This window comes from Balaenoptera borealis (assembly GCF_965194805.1).
Source record: "Balaenoptera borealis genome assembly, chromosome: 6".
Taxonomy (NCBI): Eukaryota; Metazoa; Chordata; class Mammalia; order Artiodactyla; family Balaenopteridae; genus Balaenoptera; species Balaenoptera borealis.
Window position 1 is genome coordinate 45,493,901 of NC_138863.1, and position 19,421 is coordinate 45,513,321.

The 19,421-nt window shown below is 36.3% G+C and overlaps 1 protein-coding gene across 1 annotated transcript in view; it reads left to right on the plus strand.

The window, feature by feature from the left end:
* COL5A2 (collagen type V alpha 2 chain) overlaps positions 1-19,421 on the plus strand; it is a 143,462-nt gene that overhangs the window by 87,843 nt on the left and 36,198 nt on the right. Inside the window, exons 9-17 of the mRNA XM_082397309.1 lie at positions 971-1,024; positions 1,442-1,495; positions 2,657-2,710; positions 5,626-5,679; positions 6,660-6,713; positions 7,627-7,671; positions 8,064-8,117; positions 16,388-16,432; positions 17,521-17,574. Coding sequence (XP_082253435.1) covers positions 971-1,024; positions 1,442-1,495; positions 2,657-2,710; positions 5,626-5,679; positions 6,660-6,713; positions 7,627-7,671; positions 8,064-8,117; positions 16,388-16,432; positions 17,521-17,574 — 468 coding nt within the window. The remainder of the gene's footprint in view (positions 1-970; positions 1,025-1,441; positions 1,496-2,656; positions 2,711-5,625; positions 5,680-6,659; positions 6,714-7,626; positions 7,672-8,063; positions 8,118-16,387; positions 16,433-17,520; positions 17,575-19,421) is intronic.

Genomic DNA, 19,421 nt, shown 5'->3' on the forward strand with positions numbered 1-19,421 from the left:
ATATACTGTAGCAAAAAAAGAAAAATTTATAAATAAAGTCTCTGTGACATGACTGCTTTTGGTTGGCCTTTGAATTGCATATTTTAATGCTCACTGAATGGGATGTATTCAGTTAATTTTCACTCACTTAGAAATATATGCAGTATGTTTTTCATAGATTCTTCATGACGTTAAAGTTTTATTATCTGGTTTCATTATGTTACTGATCTCCAATACAAAGAATTTTTATGTGCCTGTGCTTCTGAAATAACATCATTATCTCATGTCATGGTGAAAATTCTCATAATTAGTTATGTGCCAGCTCTGGAGCTCTGAAATCAGATCATAGGACATCACCATGTGGTATTATTAAAAATAACAGCGAAGATGATCACTCCATCGAATCTTTAAAAAGAATATAATACTGTACTTTCTTTCTATAGCCTATCAAATACCAATAAAATAGTGATGTAGAGCTATTTTAATGTTTGTAGCAATTTGACAGGCAGTAGTAAATGATTTTTTCAAAAGAGAGAAAGAAAAGAATTCTTAGCTCAATCAGAGATACCGTATTTTCATTATCATGTTGTGGACTTTTACTTCAAGCTATTTTATATTATTGCCATTGTGAATGGCAACTGTAGTTGATGAAGAAGAAGAAGAGGGAGATAACTACCATTATTGAACACTCACTCTGTGCCAGCACTATTCTAGGTTCTTAACATGCATTAGTTATCTGAAGAGCTATAGCAGCCTAATGAAGTAGGCACCATATTATTCTCATTTCACAGATTAAGAAATGAGGTATAGAGAGATTAAGTAACTCACTCAAAGTCACACAGGTGGAGAGTGGTAGAGCCAGCATTTTGAGCAATTGCATTATACTGCAGAGAGTGTAGGATTTAGTATTATGTTTTTCTTTGGTTTGTTTATATAACTTACATATTATACATAAATTATATATAGATATATAATTTATTTTCAATTTTAGGGCGGTACTGGCCCTACAGGACCTCCTGGTGAGCCTGGTGACCCTGGACCAATGGTAAATGTCAAGTAAGCATGTAGACCCAGTTAAATATGGGTCCATCATTACAATGATGTCATGAGTTATTTATATTACTAACTCTTTCCTAATGTGACAAGAAATTCCAGTCCAGTTCAGGAGCCCTCTGTTATGGACTGTGCTTAAGCTCTATGTTTCTTTTGGCAGAGTATTTAAATTCAGAGGCTTTGAATATGGTCAGCAGAAAGTGCTAAGATACTTGCATTTGTGAACTTTTTTCCTGTTGAGCACATAATCTGACAGATACAACATAAAATTCAGAATATTAATAAAGTAATTTTCTATGATAATTTTCATTTATTGCAGCCGTATTTTGGATTATATCATTGATGGGTATGGGTAAATATAGGTAAATATTCTTTTTTTTCCTTTTGTGTTGTTTCATTTTGTTATTAGGGTCCACTTGGCACACGTGGACCAGAGGGCCCTCCTGGAAAACCTGGTGAAGATGTAAGCTACCTTTCTTCATTTTGCTTTGAAATTTTGAAAGAGGCTAAGAAGGAGCTACAGTGTTAACATGAAAGTTATTCATTGGTTCCCATTTCATTTCCTCCATTTCTGTCATTAAAGTCACTAAAAACTGGAGAAGTCAGAATGGAATTTTAATAAATTTAAAAGTGCTCTTAATTTTGATGGTATTGTATTATTAGGTACTGTATCCTTGCCTGCATTCTTCAGGTTTTCCATTATGATTTCTCCATGAGATACTAGAATTGTTACAATAGCAACAACCTTTGGTAGTAGAGCTTTTGAAGTGATCTTAAGGAAAAATACATTGCTTTGATCCCGAAACATCATTGTGAGGCCCTCATTAAATGGATTTTTTAAAAAGTGTTAGTAAAATAGTGTCAATATTGCTCTCCAGTGCTCAAAATGCTTCATTTTGAGCACTGAAGAAATTTTGAGCATTTGAAGAAATGCTTCATTTCTTTAATTGAATTTTTAATTAAAGTTATGGCTACTATTATGTTATTAGGTTAGTTATGGCTAACCTTCAGATTTTAACATTAAGAACATGTGATCAAAGAACAAAGAACAGGATGTAACAACAGATTTGCTTTTCTGGATTCTTTTGTTAGTTGTACCAAAGTTGAGGATAAAATTATGGGTAAACCATCAACGTCTGTGTGACATTAAACCAAGAAAATATTTTCTCTTTGTGTATCGTGAGATCTATTTAAGTGGATTACAATGAATTTGGCCATAAAGAAAATATCTCTGGTAGTTCTTAAATTTTTTTTCATCACAAGAAAGAAATGGCACATATCATTGTAAGAAGCACTATTTATTTAATTCAGTGCTACATGTTGATGTAGAATTTCATAGCATGTGTGTGTGTGTAAATTTTGATGTTCATAAAATGATGAGCTAGGTGAGACCAGTGTAATTTATATTTATTTCTTCTTCTGATAAATGAGTGAAATCTCCACAAACTGACTTGCTCTAATGGATTGCCATCAGGAATAGAGCTGTGTTCTTACACTGCTTAGAGCATTGGGCGTAAGCTTTCTAAGTAAGACTTTTTATCTGCAATCGATTTGTCATTTAGTCTCAGGAGAGAACATTTTAATTCCTCTTTGCTTCCCTCTACTTTGCTTTTTTTCCATAAAGGGTGAGCCTGGTAGAAATGGAAAAGCTGGTGAAGTAGGATTTGCAGGATCTCCGGTAAGTTTATACTGATCAATACAACAATGTAAAGACAAACTTCAAAAAATAAAGAACATTTAAAATTAACTCGCAATTCATTGCCTGCGCATGCATTAGGCACTGTCACCAAGATATGTTCTCTTCTGTCATTCTGAAACAGGACGGTTTGCCAGGGTGATAGCTAATTCCAATTGCCTGCTTTGCATTGGCACCATATGAATGACCCTTCTAGAGCTAGAAAATTATATCATAACCTAACATGGATTCTTTCCAAAATGAGTATCAAATTTTCATTTAAGTCACCAGCTTGACTTACTTAAATTTCACAACATATCAATCCCATTTATCTTTTAAAGATATTTTTAGTATTTTTAATTTTGTATTATTCATATGTTGAAAACAACTGCTTTAAAGAGTTTATTGATTTGTTTTTTATATCCTAGAACAATAAATTGTGGACAAGATTCCTGTTTGGCTGCTTCCCCAAACCCTGTTGTTGACTGAAATTCTTGATTGATGTCCTGGCCCCTAAAATCTTATGACAAGGTGTACTGATCACCAGCTCTGCTGATACAGCTATTTTCTTCCCGCTTGGCTTACTACAGGGAGAAGTCCCTGGCAACTGGTTCCACCAGAATTCGAGACCTGGGCCACTTGGCCACACTCTGACCCCACCTTTCTTTCTTCACTCATATTACCTTGATAGGCCCTCCCCTAGGATGCACTACACAGGCAATGGGGAAAATTAGAAAATGATAAGCAAGCAAAAATGTTCTAACATTCCTGCTCTTAAACTTTTTCCTTGTCCAAAATCCCCTAAACTGATTTGGCCTCCTACTTATTATATTTCCGATAATATCCTAATGTTTCTGCCACCCAATACATCCAACAATACTGAATTATTCTCCCTTTACTTCCTGAAAATTGATGAGGTTCAATGCTAGGATTTTTTTAAACAAATAAATGCTGATCTTTTAAGGGAATTTACAGCGCTGTAAGGATTATTTCGTTTCAAACACAAAACCAGTTCCCCAGTTCCCCGCTCTCTCTTTCCTTTCCTCCCCCATCAGCCTGAAAAGTCCATGCAGACAAAGACATGTGGTTTAGTCATTAGCACGGATGTCCACGTGAGCCAATCCAGGCTTGAACCTCCTGCCCTGCTACACTCTTGCACCTATTCACAGCGTAGGCCCTCCACGGGGAGGAAACGTGCCCTGCCAACATGTCACAGATGCACTCTGTGAGTGCAATGCAACGATGTGTGATTGGGGTGTGATGACAGTCTTGGGTCGGCAGAATGAGAAAAATTTTATGAGCGCTAGTACATCTGGTTTATTTTCTTGTTATATTAAAGATATGTAATCATATGAGAATTCCCTTGCAGACCACAAAAACTCAAAAGTTAACTAATTATTTGAAATAACATAGCTCAGAAATTCCCCTATAGGCTTAGATGGATGTATACTGAGTTTCTGCTCAGGATGGAGGGGAGACGAATCTCAGTAAAGGGGAGCATTCCAGTGGAAAAACTTAAAGGGAGTTTTTGAAGTGAACGAATTCCTAAGTCAGGCTGTGTAAACAGAAGAATTAGTGGAACTTTATTTGTTCAGAGAGCATGGTTTGATGTGCCCTTACTATGATAACCCCCTAGAAAACACTACAGAAACATTTTCCCTGGAAGAGGTCGCAGAGGAATTATTGCTTTGCTTTTATCATACAAATTTCATTTACTGAGTTATTTATTCATTCAATTAACTTTAAGTTAAGTCTATGATAATACAGAACAGAAGGATTTTGCTTGTTAGATTGTGCTAGTACAAGAGAAGTTCCTTAAGAAAGATTTAGGAAAAGCGCCATGAATGTCAAGAAGATGAAAAAGATGATGAATGTTAAACCATTTCTTCATTCAGTTGTTTATTCAATGCTTATTCTTGAATGCCCACTACTAAGGCATAAGGCTAAGTGCCAGGGATATGCAGATTAATAATAATAATTGATAATATTTGATAGCATCAGTCTGTGCTATCAAGGTGCTCAGTCTACTGGTGGCAGTATTAATAGCATTCAGTTCAAAACCTAATTAATGTAGTCAACCAGAATAAGTGAATAATTAAGTCACTGGGTCGTTATCTATTTTAAGAGGGTATGAGTAAAAAGTTTCAAGCATCATTTCAAAATAGTCATGCCGTTTGGATTTTATTTAGTGTTTGATTTCTATTTTTTTTTTAATTTGATATGCTTAGGTGAAGGATGCATAGAATTAACAGAAATGAAGAAACTGAGTCAAGGAACCAACCCATTCTCTTCGTATTTCTTGACTTTCTTTTCTGTTGGATATTTCATTTTCTCAGTTTTTTAAACAATCACAAATCCACAAGCTTCTTCTGAACATTTTATTTAAAAAAATTTCTGATCACATTTTAATATAATCTTTCTAATCATATTCTGCTGCTAATACTTAGAAGTTCAGAAAAAATAAATCATATTGGTTTGCTACACATACATTTATTCTTCTACCACAAATAAAACACAATATAAAGGCGGGAAAACATAGTTTTCCTTAAGTTCTTCGGATTTTTTTTCCTGTACCTTGAGCTACTTGATTCAGACACTGAGCAGGTTGACTCAGGTTTATTTTCTTGTTGTTTATTCTTTATTAATTATAATACAGTGATATAATTTGAAAATTTTAAAATGTCATCAAATCAATACCTGGCATTAATCCGTGTCTCTGTGTAAGACATGTTTCCATTTGCCTTGCTAATTTTTGATCACCTAGATGTATTTTGACAGGTAAAAATATACTTCTCCTTTTTTTCCTTAGGTTTGTTAGTGAAAAACTATGTACCAGATATTTTTTGGAAAAAAAAGTGTATTATGCAGTTAATGACTCTGAAATGCCTTATCTGTTTTTTTTTTTTTACCCTCAACAGGGAGCTCGAGGATTTCCTGGGGCTCCTGGTCTTCCAGGCCTGAAGGGTCACCGAGTAAGTTCAATCCTCTGTAATCCTTTTAGATACTGTGGCTTATAGAGTAGGGTCTGGGGAGCATTACCTTCAAAATCTTTACAATTCCATTTGTCAATTGCCCTTAACTGGCTGTGGTTGTAGTAGTCATCTGCAGTTACCAAAATCACAATGCTTTGTTTTACATTTCATTTGATTCTATAAACAAATGTATTTTGAGTTCTTACTATGTAATACTGTGAATACTATGAATACTGTGCTATGAAAGAAAAAACAGTGATAAATGAGAAATGTCCATGACTCTCAGCTTCAGGCTAATGAGATTCAGTTAAGAAAACAGGCAATTACTATATAGTGGAATAAACGACACAATACTAAAAAGTGCACTAGATCACAGGGGGTGCCTAGCCAACTCAGCCCAACTCAGACATGGAAGTCTATAGAGTGCTTCTCTCTTTATAACTCAGGATAATTAATATGCAACTATTATGTTACATACATATATAGAAATTACATATCTATCTATCTATCTGAAAGCATGGTTGATATTCACTCAGTGTACATTGACTGGCCTCTGTTTTGAGTGGTTGAGCTTATAATTAGAATGCTTGCTCCTATACTAGTTATTAAATATTTTGAACATCACTCCTGGATATAAACCATATTTTATAACTATATAAATTCTATAATTATTTGTTTTCTCTAAGGCCACCATAGGTTTTTTATTTGTTGCTATAAAATAAATTTCTATGAAGTCACAAAAATTTGAAAGGTGAGAACATTGCACATTGAAAACGTTATTTAAAGAGGGAAACCCTACTTTAATTTTCTTTGGATAGACTTTCAAAGAAGGTTGAGAATTTGGAAACATTTTGAGTAACAACTGTAAATCTGAGATCTGTTTTCATAAAGTACTTTCTGTGAGCTTATTTTTGGTTCTTCTTTTACATTTCTGAGGCTCAAAAAAGCAATAAAATACAAATTTATATTTTTCTTCTCAGGGACACAAAGGTCTTGAAGGCCCTAAAGGTGAACTTGGAGCAATCGGTTCCAAGGTAATTGTATAGTATCTCAATACAACCCCACTATAGCATTTCTGTTCTGCTTCAAGTCTAAAATTTTTTTCAGGACCACCTTAAATAGTTCTGGAGGAAAGAGGAGTATAAAAAATGAATAGTTAAGTAGATAAATTTAATAGATAAATATAATCTTTCATGGATGAGTGGCAATAGATTTAGCAGGATACACAACATGACTTAATTTTGCCACCAAGAACAGCCACCATGGCACTGGGTTTCTACCAATGTAGGATGGCTGTTATCTTTATATAAAGATGCACTATGAATCCACCCTCTAAAACACATTTACTCTTTTTTCTTCTTTAAAAATATCTGAGAGGTTTAGATGGTTCATTAGTCCCATTATTTAGTACCCTTTTAATTCTAGGGCCTCTTGGCCATCATTTCTTTCCCAAATTTATTTATGCTTCTAGAGGGAAAGAGGACATTCAGGAAGTGCAGATGACTTTTTAGTAGAAAGTACGATGAAATACATATGTGAAAAAGCATTTGGCTTTAAATTTGTCATTTCTAAGCTTCCTATAAGAGATCTTAAAGGAATATTACAGTCAATTTTAGCTTTGTAAAATTTTACTTGACCTGAAGTATTATCAGACATAGACAAATAATTAGTTTTTTAATTCTAATTAATGTGGCTAGGTGTGATAGTTCTATCAGTCTTGCTTAAATCCCCAGTTTTATTTTAGACTTATTTCTGTAGAAACTAAATTTCCATTGTATTTTGAGAAAAGGTGTTACAGGAGAATTTTGAGGTCCTTCATTGAAAGTATACCTTTCAAATGCTCACTTTGAAAAATAAACCTTTAAAATAACACACACATGGAACAGAATGATATGAATATCAATTGAAGGTTTCCCATATTGTAATATGATCTCATTTTTGCTTTAGGGTGAAGCTGGCCCTACTGGTCCAATGGGTGCCATGGGTCCAATGGTACGTATCAATTTAATTCTTTGCTTTTTTAGATAATACTAAGAGAATGTTTAAATGAAAAAAAAAAAAAAAAAAGACCTAGAGCACATATGTTAGCTGGTGAAATAATCCTTTATTATCAGCTGAAAGGCAAGCACACTGTAAGAATTGCCCCTTCAAATAGAAAAGGCTTACTGCGTTACATTGTTTTTCTTATTTGTTGAATACCCTTATTCTTTTTCGGTACCCAGTGATCAAATCAGGATTATTGTAGATTTAGGCCATTAAAGCTAGGTTAAGTGAAATCTATTTAGGTCAATTATAATGGGTCTTGATTGATTTGAGTAGTGAAATCAAACTACCCTAGAAATTCAAGTAAGATGTTTCAAGAGATGTTTCTCTCTCATCTGCAGGGCCCAAGAGGAATGCCAGGAGAGAGAGGGAGACTTGGGCCACAGGGTGCTCCTGTAAGTATGTGTATTTCAACTCTCTCAAATGCTTTACTGAATATGCGTTTTAAATGAGAATGACATACTGGTTGCCTACTTTGTAATTTTTATACTTTTTATTTTGAAACAAATTTAAGTTTACAGAAAAGTTGTAAAAATAGAAGAGAGTTCCCATGTTCCCTTGTACCCTATACCTACCTTCTGTTAAAGTTAACATCTTACATAACCAAAGTACATTTGTTGCCTACTTATTTTAATACAGAATTTAAGAAATAATAAAAACATTTAGCAGCATGGAGAATCATAGACTTTGGAATAGTAATCACATTATAATAACAGGTAATATTTATCAAGCACTTATTATCTGCCAAGCATTCTTCTAAATATCTTTATCTCTTGTTCATCACAATCCTAAAAGGTAAGTACTATGAATAAACCCTTTTAAAGATTAGAGTCTCCTGGTCATCTTCTCTTGATTGATTTTAATTGTATAGATTGAGAAATTCTCTTGCTGTCTGTCCACCTACCTTGAACCTGGAGGGGAGCGTTATTTTGTTCATTCTCATCACAGCTCTCTGAAAGTCGGGCTATACTTGCTAATATTTCAAAAACTTGCAGTTCATTATATTTCACCCACTTTTCTTTTGACAATTAAGGACTGCCATCTGGCCTCTGTTATTTTGATATCCTATCATCCCCATTATAATTAAAATTCCCAGGTTTATAGCATCCCCTACTATTATCCCATAGAAGACAACCACCTTAGTGCTTCTCAATGGTACCAAAATCAGGGCCTTGATTCAGGAGAAGTGAGACCCTCTCACTAGGCCATTCTTAATCACTTACAGGCAGCGTCTCCTCTGGAAATGTAGAGAATATTGTAGAATATAGTCAGCTATTGCCTTATCCAGCCATACATATTATATCCAATCTACTGTGTTCACTTCTCTGTGCTTTATTCTACCATCTGCCCAGGCAGTTCCAGCATTTCTACTTCACTTAGTGTGTGCCACTGCTCTTTCCAAGTTTCTAAGAACTATTGTCCCTGTTAACAACATTTCCCAGGGTCTTTATCAGGGTGTTAAATATGTATTATGGGAGAGTGCTTCCAAATCATTAAAATTCTCCAGCTTTATATCCTGTCCCTCTTGATCCAGTACCTTCAGGACCTAAACCCATACATTCTTTCTTGGATTCTGCCTCTACATGATGTATAGGACTTATAGATTTTTTGGTGTATAGTCTCTTCACTCTTTTATCAGAAACAGCATTTCCTCAATGCAGTTATTCTGTGACTTGATGCTAGTTGTTGGTCTGGTGGCCAGGGGAGGAGCAGGTGGTGGTGGTGGTGGTGGTAGTGGCATATATTGTCTGGTAAAGTAGAGACCTTTGTTTCATCTTTAAGCAAGAGAGAAGTATAAGCTGTTAATGGTGGGAAGGACCACTTCTGTAGGCCCAGAGGCTTCAGGGTATTAGAGATTTCAAAGTTCTTAAGATATCCCAATGCCAAATTTCAAGGTCCCATTCCCTCCAATCAAGGGCCCTGACCATGGCATAGCAGACTTTCCACATTTTAGAATTCAACCTTCTCAAGAGCACTTAAACCTTTATCATAAAGTCCTGGGCCTAATCTTCAACTTTTTCTTCCCTCTGGTTGTAGAAGATGACAATATTTTTAAATGCTGCTAAGAAGATTTATATTGATGATTAATTACCATCAGCCTTTCAGCATCTTTCTCCAATGGATTCACTCGACAAGACCCATGCAGTTCCATTAACTTAGTAATTGTTACATCCCCTAAACCTTCTCAAATGCCTGAGCTATTGCACCCATAGCCCACTCCCTTACACTTGTACCCTATCTGAGTTCACTACTGGAGACAATATTTACTACTGCATCACTACAGCATGCCAAGAGAAATCCATACCCTATCTATCGCCAGCTGGCCAGGGAGGAATCCAGCTTAAAAACTCCATTTTAGCATAGGCTTTCTTGACTACCTCTGGCACCAATGATATACGGGTCAGTTCTCCAAGGAAATGGCATTAAAGCAGACTTGTGTGCAGGAAATTTGTTTTCTGAGTGCTCTCAGAAACTACACCCTATGGGACTTCCCTGGTGGCGCAGTGGTTAAGAATCCGCCTGCCAAGAGGGCAGACAGCAAAAGCAAGAAGAACTATAATCCTGCAGCCTGTGGAACAAAAACCACATTCACAGAAAGATAGACAAGATGAAAAGGCAGAGGGCTATGTACCTGATGAAGGAACAAGATAAAACCCCAGAAAAACAACTAAATGAAGTGGAGATAGGCAACCTTCCAGAAAAAGGATTCAGAATAATGATAGTGAAGATGATCCAGGACCTCGGAAAAAGAAGGAGGCAAAGATCGAGAAGATGCAAGAAATGTTTAACAAAGACCTAGAAGAATTAAAGAACAAACAAACAGAGATGAACAATACAATAACTGAAATGAAAACTACACTAGAAGGAATCAATAGCAGAATAACTGAGGCAGAAGAACAGATAAGTGACCTGGAAGACAGAATGGTGGAATTCACTGCTGCTGAACAGAATAAAGAAAAAAGAATGAAAAGAAATGAAGACAGCCTAAGAGACCTCTGGGACAACATTAAACGCAACAACATTTGCATTTTAGGGGTCCCAGAAGGAGAAGAGAGAGACAAAGGACCCGAGAAAATATTTGAAGAGATTATAGTAGAAAACTTCCCTAACATGGGAAGGGAAATAGCCACCCAAGTCCAGGAAGCGCAGAGAGTCCCATAGAGGACAAACCCAAGGAGAAACATGCCAAGACACATAATAATCAAATTGGCAAAAATTAAAGACAAAGAAAAATTATTGAAAGCAGCAAGGGAAAAATGACAAATAACATACAAGGGAACTCCCATGAGGTTAACAGCTGATTTCTCAGCAGAAACTCTACAAGCCAGAAGGGAGTGGCATGATAGACTTAAAGTGATGAAAGGGAAGAAGCTACAACCAAGATTACTCTACCCGGCAAGGATCTCATTCAGATTCAATGAAGAAATCAAAAGCTTTACAGACAAGCAAAAGCTAAGAGAATTCAGCACCACCAAACCAGCTCTACAACAAATGCTAAAGGAATTTCTCTAAGTGGGAAACACAAGAGAAGAAAAGGACCTACAAAAACAAACCCAAAACAATTAAGAAAATGGTCGTAGGAACATACATATCGATAATTACCTTAAACGTGAATGGATTAAATGCTCCAACCAAAAGACACAGGCTTGCTGAATGGATACAAAAAACAAGACCCATATATATGCTGTCTACAAGAGACCCACTTCAGACTTAGGGACACATACAGACTGAAAGTGAGGGGATGGAAAAAGATATTCCATGCCAATGGAAATCAAAAGAAAGCTGGAGTAGCAATACTCATGTCAGATAAAATAGACTTTAAAATAAAGAATGTTACAAGAGACAAGGAAGGACACTACATAATGATCAAGGGATCAATCCAAGAAGAAGGTATAACAATTATAAAACTATATGCACCCAACATAGGAGCACCTCAATACATAAGGCAGCTGCTAAGAACTTTATAGGAAATCGACAGTAACACAATAATAGTAGGGGACTTTAACACCCCACTTACACCAATGGACAGATCATCCAAAATGAAAATAAATAAGGAAACAGAACCTTTAAGTGACACAATAGACAAGATAGATTTAATTGATATTTATAGGACATTCCATCCAAAAACAGCAGATTACACGTTCTTCTCAAGTGCACAGGGAACAGTCTCCAGGATAGATCGCATCTTAGGTCACAAATCAAGCCTCAGTAAATTTTAGAAAATTGAAATCATATCAAACATCTTTTCTGACCACAATGCTATGAGATTACAAATGAATTACAGGGATAAAAACGTGAAAAACACAAACACATGGGGGAAAAACAATACGTTACTAAATAACCAAGACATCACTGAAGAAATCAAAGAGGGAATCAAAAAATACCTAGAGACAAATGGCAATGAAAACACGACGATCCAAAACCTATGGGATGCAGCAAAAGCAGTTCTAAGAGGGAAGTTTATAGCTATACAAGCCTACCTCAAGAAACAAGAAAAATCTCAAATAAACAATCTAACCTTACACCTAAAGGAACTAGAGAAAGAAGAAAAAACAAAACCCAAAGTTAGCAGAAGGAAAGAAATCATAAAGATCAGAGCAGAAGTAAATGAAATAGAAACAAAGAAAACAATAGCAAAGATCAATAAAACTAAAAGCTGGTTCTTTGAGAAGATAAACAAAATTGATAAACCATTAGCCAGACTCATCAAGAAAAAGAGGGAGAGGACTCAATAAAATTAGAAATGAAAAAGGTGAAGTTACAACAGACACCACAGAAATACAAAGCATCCTAAGAGACTACTACAGCAACACTATGCCAATAAAATGGACAACCTGGAAGAAATGAACAAATTCTTAGAAAGGTATAACCTTCCAAGACTGCACCAGGAAGAAATAGAAAATGTGAACAGACCAATCACAAGTAATGAAATTGAAACTGTGATTAAAAATCTTCCAACCAACAAAGTCCAGGACCAGATGGCTTCACAGGTGAATTCTATCAAACATTTAGAGAAGAGCTAACACCCATCCTTCTCAAACTCTTCCAAAAAATTGCAGAGGAAGGAACAATCCTCAGACCTATTCTATGAGGGCACCATCACCCTGATACCAAAACCAGACAAAGATACTACAAAAAAAGAAAATTACAGACCAATATCACTGAAGAATATAGACGCAAAAGTCCTCAACAAAATACTAGCAAACAGAATCCAACAACACATTAAAAGGATCATACACCATGATCAAGTGGGATTTATCCCAGGGATGCAAGGATTCTTCAATATACGCAAATCAATCAATGTGATACACCATAGTAACAAATTGAAGAAGAAAAACCATATGATCATCTCAATAGATGCAGAAAAAGCTTTTGACAAAATTCAACACCTATTTATGATAAAAACTCTCCAGAAAGTGGGCATAGAGGGAATCTACCTCAACATAATAAAGGCCATATACGACAAACCCACAGCAAACATCATTCTCAATGGTGAAAAACTGAAAGCATTTCCTCTAAGATCAGGAACAAGACAAGGATGTCCACTCTCACCACTATTATTCAACATAGTTTAGGAAGTCCTAGCCATGGCAATCAGAGAAGAAAAAGAAATAAAAGGAATCCAAATTGGAAAAGAACAAGTAAAACTGTCACTGTTTGCAGATGACATGATACTATACATAGAGAATCCTAAAGATGCCACCAGAAAACTACAAGAGCTAATCATTTTGGTAAAGTTGCAGGATACAAAATTAATGCACAGAAATCTCTTGCATTCCTATATACTAATGATGAGAAATCTGAAAGAGAAATTAAGGAAACACTCCCATTTACCATTGCAACAAAAAGAATAAAATACCTAGGAATAAACCTACCTAGGGAGACAAAAGACCTGTATGCAGAAAACTATAAGACACTGATGAAAGAAATTCAAGATGATACCAACAGATGGAGAAATATACCATGTTCTTGGATTGGAAGAATCAATATTGTGAAAATGACTATACGACCCAAAGCAATCTACAGATTCAATGCAATCCCTATCAAATTACCAATGGCATTTTTTACGGAACTAGAACACATCATCTTAAAATTTGTGTGGAGACACAAAAGACCCCGAATAGCCAAAGCAGTCTTGAGGGAAAAAAACGGAGCTGGAGGAATCAGACTCCCTGACTTCAGACTATACTACAAAGCTACAGTCATCAAGACAATATGGTACTGGCACAAAAACAGAAACATAGATCAATGGAACAAGATAGAAAGCCCAGAGATAAACCCACGCACCTATGGTCAGCTAATCTATAACAAAGAAGGCAAGGATATACAACGGAGAAAAGACAGTCTCTTCAATAAGTGGTGCTGGGAAAACTGGACTGCTACATGCAAAAGAATGACATTAGAACACTCCCTAACACCATACACAAAAATAAACTCAAAATGGATTAAAGACCTAAATGTAAGACCAGACACTATAAAACTCTTAGAGGAAAACGTAGGAAGAACACTCTTTGACATAAATCACAGCAAGATCTTTTTTGATCCACCTCCTAGAGTAATGGAAATAAAAACAAAAATAAACAAATGGGACCTAATGAAACTTCAAAGCTTTTGCACAGCAAAGGAAACCATAAACAAGACGAAAAGACAACCCTCAGAATGGGAGAAGATATTTGCAAACCAATCAATGGACAAAGGATTAATCTCCAAAATATATAAACAGCTCATGCAGCTCAATATCAAAAAAACAAACAACCCAATCCAAACGTGGGCAGAAGACCTAAATAGACATTTCTTCAAAGAAGACATACAGATGGCCAAGAAGCACATGAAAAACTGCTCAACATCACTAATTATTAGAGAAATGCAAATCAAAACTACAATGAGGTATCACCTCACACCAGTTAGAAAGGGCATCATCAGAAAATCTACAAACAACAAATACTGGAGAGGGTGTGGAGAAAGGGGAACCCTCTTGCACTGTTGGTGAGAATGTAAATTGATACAGCCACTATGGAGAACAGTATGGAGGTTCCTTAAAAAACCAAAAATAGAATTACCATATGACCCAGCAATCCCACTACTGGGCATATACCCAGAGAAAACCATAATTCAAAAATACACATGCACCCCAATGTTCATTGCAGCACTATTTACAATAGCCAGGTCATGGAAGCAACCTAAATGCCCATCGACAGATGAATGGATAAAGAAGTTGTGGTACATATATACAATGGAATATTACTCAGCCATAAAAATGAATGAAATTGGGTCATTTGTTGAGACGTGGATGGATCTAGAGACTGTCATACAGAGTGAAGTAAGTCAGAAAGAGAAAAACAAATATCGTATATTAACGCATATATGTGGAACCTAGAAAAATGGTACAGATGAACCGGTTTGCAGGGCAGAAATTGAGACACAGATGTAGAGAACAAATGTATGGACACCAAGGGGGGAAAGCGGCGGGGTGTGGGGGTGGGATGAATTTGGCGATTGAAATTGACATGTATACACTGATGTGTATAAAATTGATGACTAATAAGAATCTGCTGTAAAAATAAATAAATAAAATAAAATTCAAAAAAAAAAAGAATCCACCTGGCAATGCAGAGGACATGGGTTCAAGCCCTCGTCTGGGAAGATCTCACATGCCGCGGAGCATCTAAGCCCGTGCACCACAGCTACTGAGCCTGCTCTTTAGAGCCCACGAGCCACAACTACTGAAGCCTGTACACCTAGAGCCTGTGCTCTGCAACAAGAGAAGCCACCACCATGAGAAGCCCGTGCACCACAACAAAGAATAGACCCCGCTTGCAGCAACGAAGGCCCAACGCAGCCAAAAATAAATAAACAAATAAATTTATTTTTTAATAAAAGAAAGAAACTACACCTATGAAGAAATTAATAAAATAAGCAGGATTTGCCACAGGGAGAAATTAAACTGTGTTACATTTGCAACAGAGACCTCAATCTTTATAAGTCTTCCATTCCATGGGAACAGTGGAGCTGGGATGGCTCTTCGGACTGTTTTGAATGGGGGCTAATCCTTTGTACCACTGCATTGACCATGGAAGGGCATAACCTTGGGATACCTAACTCCTTTCAGCAATTTGTGGGAAGGGTCTCAACTGTGAGCCATCACAGCTTACAACACTTCCAGCAGTGGTAGAATGATTACTTCTGTGCTGAAGGGGGATCTGGGTGACACCCGCAGCATTCACTACTACTTAATTTCCTTTGTGTGTGTGTGTGTGTGTGTGTACATGTGTGTGCACATGTGCTTTAGGTTTTTGTTTTACATGGAGCACATTCCTTCCTCTGGGTTATTCTGGCTATTAAGAAGAGCCTGGTGTTCAAAGTTGCATTGTCTCTGAGCTCATTTGATAGAAGGTGACACGTTCAAGTAAAAAGAATCATTTTAATCAGTTTATATTTCCAGTCTTGATTTTTCTTTCTTATTGCTGTAAGGATAGATGTGCATATTGCTACTTTACCCATGTTGTATAAATGTGTATTTTTATTGCTATTAACCTAGGTAAAGTTGTCAGTTAACCTTAATATTCATTCTCCAATTTTTAACATAGAAATTTTTATAACGTAAATGAATTGTCAACAAATACTGTAGAAAATGCACTGTTATCTTGCCTCTTCTCCTAATTAGGGACAACGAGGTGCACATGGTATGCCTGGAAAACCTGGGCCAATGGTGAGTGTATTACTTTCATATTCATTCATTCATTTATTCATTCATTCTTCCATTTGTACATTCATTACCATTTACAAAGCACCTACTGTGTCCCAGGTGCTTGGAACAGAAAGGCAATAAACACATAGTACTTGTCTTTGAAACCTGCCCTATCAAAGAAGAGAGATATATCAATTGATATTGTAGCATAATGCTATTGCTAACTGCTGTAATAGGGAAAGCAACCTGAAGTATGGGAACCTACCTGTACTGACACCAGTAGTGAGACAAAGATGTCAAGAAAGACTTAGAGAGGTACAATTTTTAAGCTTAGTCTTGAAAGATGAGTATACAAAAGAACAAGAATACAGCATGGTCCGTACAATGGATAGGTGAAAAACACGATGAGTTCAGGGAAATATTCAGTACTAGGAGGGTAAATCAGATTTGAAATTACTTGCCCTTAAGATCTTTTCTCCCTTGTGACTCACAAAAAGGAAACAAACTATGGGAGGAAAAATAAGTGTAATTTAAAAGGGCTGTTATTAATGCAAAACTGATGGATTTAAAATACAGTCCTCAAAGAAGAATCAGGATAACCTAGAATGAAATTCCTCTTACACTCATTTCCTTTAAATCAGTGGTTTAGACTCTATTCATGCCTTCCCAAATGTAGTATAGTGACACATATTCACTCTTTATTAGCCTGAAAAAAATCACTCCAAAATATCCAGATGATTCTTAATCATCATTTTAATAAAGTGAAGTCCTAGATTTTGGTACAATGTGTAACTTTCTAAAAACTATCCTTATTACTTGGTTAACACAAAGAAAGTAATTTCTCTAGAAGCAATTGTTTCAAACAATTTGTGTTTGTGACTGACTCTCGTATGCTACAACTAGGAAATTCTGTTATGTTTAATACCACTGGACATGTCTTTTAGCACAATTTCATATCAATGTTGTAAGGTTCTTATGATAAAAGTATATTATTATCTTTGTGATTTTAAAGTACTAAGTGGATTATTCTTACATGTCAAAGTACAGAATAAAAGATTTCATGTTAATTAAAATACATGTCTAATCACTTTTCTGGTTTCTTTTAATAGGGTCCTCTTGGGATACCTGGTTCCTCTGGTTTTCCAGGAAATCCTGGGATGAAGGTAAGATGTTACTATATTTAGCTCTTGATGATATGAATTACTTAAGTACCTGAATCCCAAAGTAAAGAATGTCATTTCTTTCATTGAAGAGTGTGGAAGTCGCTCTTAACTAAGGAAAAGAGCCTAGCGTATTCTCAATGTCCATTATGGTAGGGAAAAAAAAAAGAAAATGAAAAAAATGATATTATTATATAATAAGTAATTAAAAGAGAATTACTTATAGTCATACACTTGTAGTATCAAAGAATCTGTTGCAATAGGACTCTAACACCAGACAGTTGTAACGGCTGTGAGGAATAAGAGTTTAATCTGAATTGGAACTCCATTCTTGGATACAGTGCCTGGCAGTAATAAATAGCAGAATGTTCTAAACAATAGGAGAGTAAAATAAATCAGAGGTGGTCAAAAGGCCGCACAGTATTGGCCTCCACTTCTGCCCCCCTTCTTCCCACCTCCACCCCCCAACTTACACCATCATTAATGGCACGTGTGGGGAGGCTATTTGGCTGTCCATGTGGGAATGAATTGAAGTATTCTGCTGGGATGATTTACATTTGTAGTGAGTCACAACTTGTTCTTTCTCTCAACACTTTGGATGATAAATCCATAGATTACAGTGGGAGGTTATTAAGATTATATTAGCTAAATTAGTGAATAAACTCAGAACACTACCTTCAAACTTTGAACAACACAATACGTTTGATTTTTCTCACACCCGGTTTTTCTTTGGCAATAATTTTCTTCATCTCGAAGAAGGGATTTGCTCACAAGATTCTGCTGTACAAAAATAACCGTGGCCAGTCACCTCACCTCTCTAAATCTTGTTTTCTCAAGGAATTTTATTGAAGATTAAGTGAGAAAATATGCAAACCCTTAGCATAGTGCCTGAGGCAGAGGATGCCCTCAGTACAGGCCCATGCTTCTTGTTAGTGGGGCCACTCAGATTGGATTTGAACTTCGAAACAAACAGACAAACAAACAAAATCTCTAGTTGACATTTCAAGTATTCTTTGAAATGTGAGAGTCATCAAGTCAAATTATTCTTCGGCTCTCTCTAACGCTGACTTTAAATTCTGTGCCACAGGGGTGTGGCTGCTTTATTTTAAAATGGTGCCCTCCGTTGGTTCACTAACCAGTCCCTGCGTTAACTGAGAACTCACTGTGAGCTCAGCTGAGTAGGAAGGACCTTCTTCAGTTCCCCTCTGTACCTGATCTGCTCCCTGAAGTCCTAAGTCTGCTGCCACTGACTCTGACCTTGGAGGGCCCAACCTCCCTGTGTACCTCAATCAAAATAGGCAAAATCCCTTCCCTCTCTCTCTCTGTGAGACTCTCCACCCTCACACCGAGCTCTGGCTAGAGAATTCAAGAAAGAATACTCACAATGCCCAGGACTCTCACTTAGCAGGAAGTGGTTTCTGCTCCTACTATGGCCTCTCGTTAAGACTTCACTAGCCATCATAGTTTATACAGTAGTTCACTATGGATACTTCCCTCTCCTCCTGGGTTTTTCTAGTACGGGCTGTTGGCTACTGAAAACTCCTTAATAAAGTCAAACACCTCACAAAACTGTTTCAGAAATAGTTTCCCTGTCCTACCACCACCCCCAACATAAAGACCACCACCCCCGGTGTTTGTTTTTGGCCAGAATTCTGCCATACCTGTAATATTCTTCCAGGGTCTCTGGCTCTCTAGATGAAGAGTAAACTTTCACGTCTAGCTCTTTGTATTTCAGTGAAGGGTAATAGGGATTCCCTCTAGGATTTGATTTACATTAGGTACCTAATATGTTAGATAAAATGCAGAAACTCAGCTGAGTTTGAATTTCAGATAAATAAAGAATGCATTTT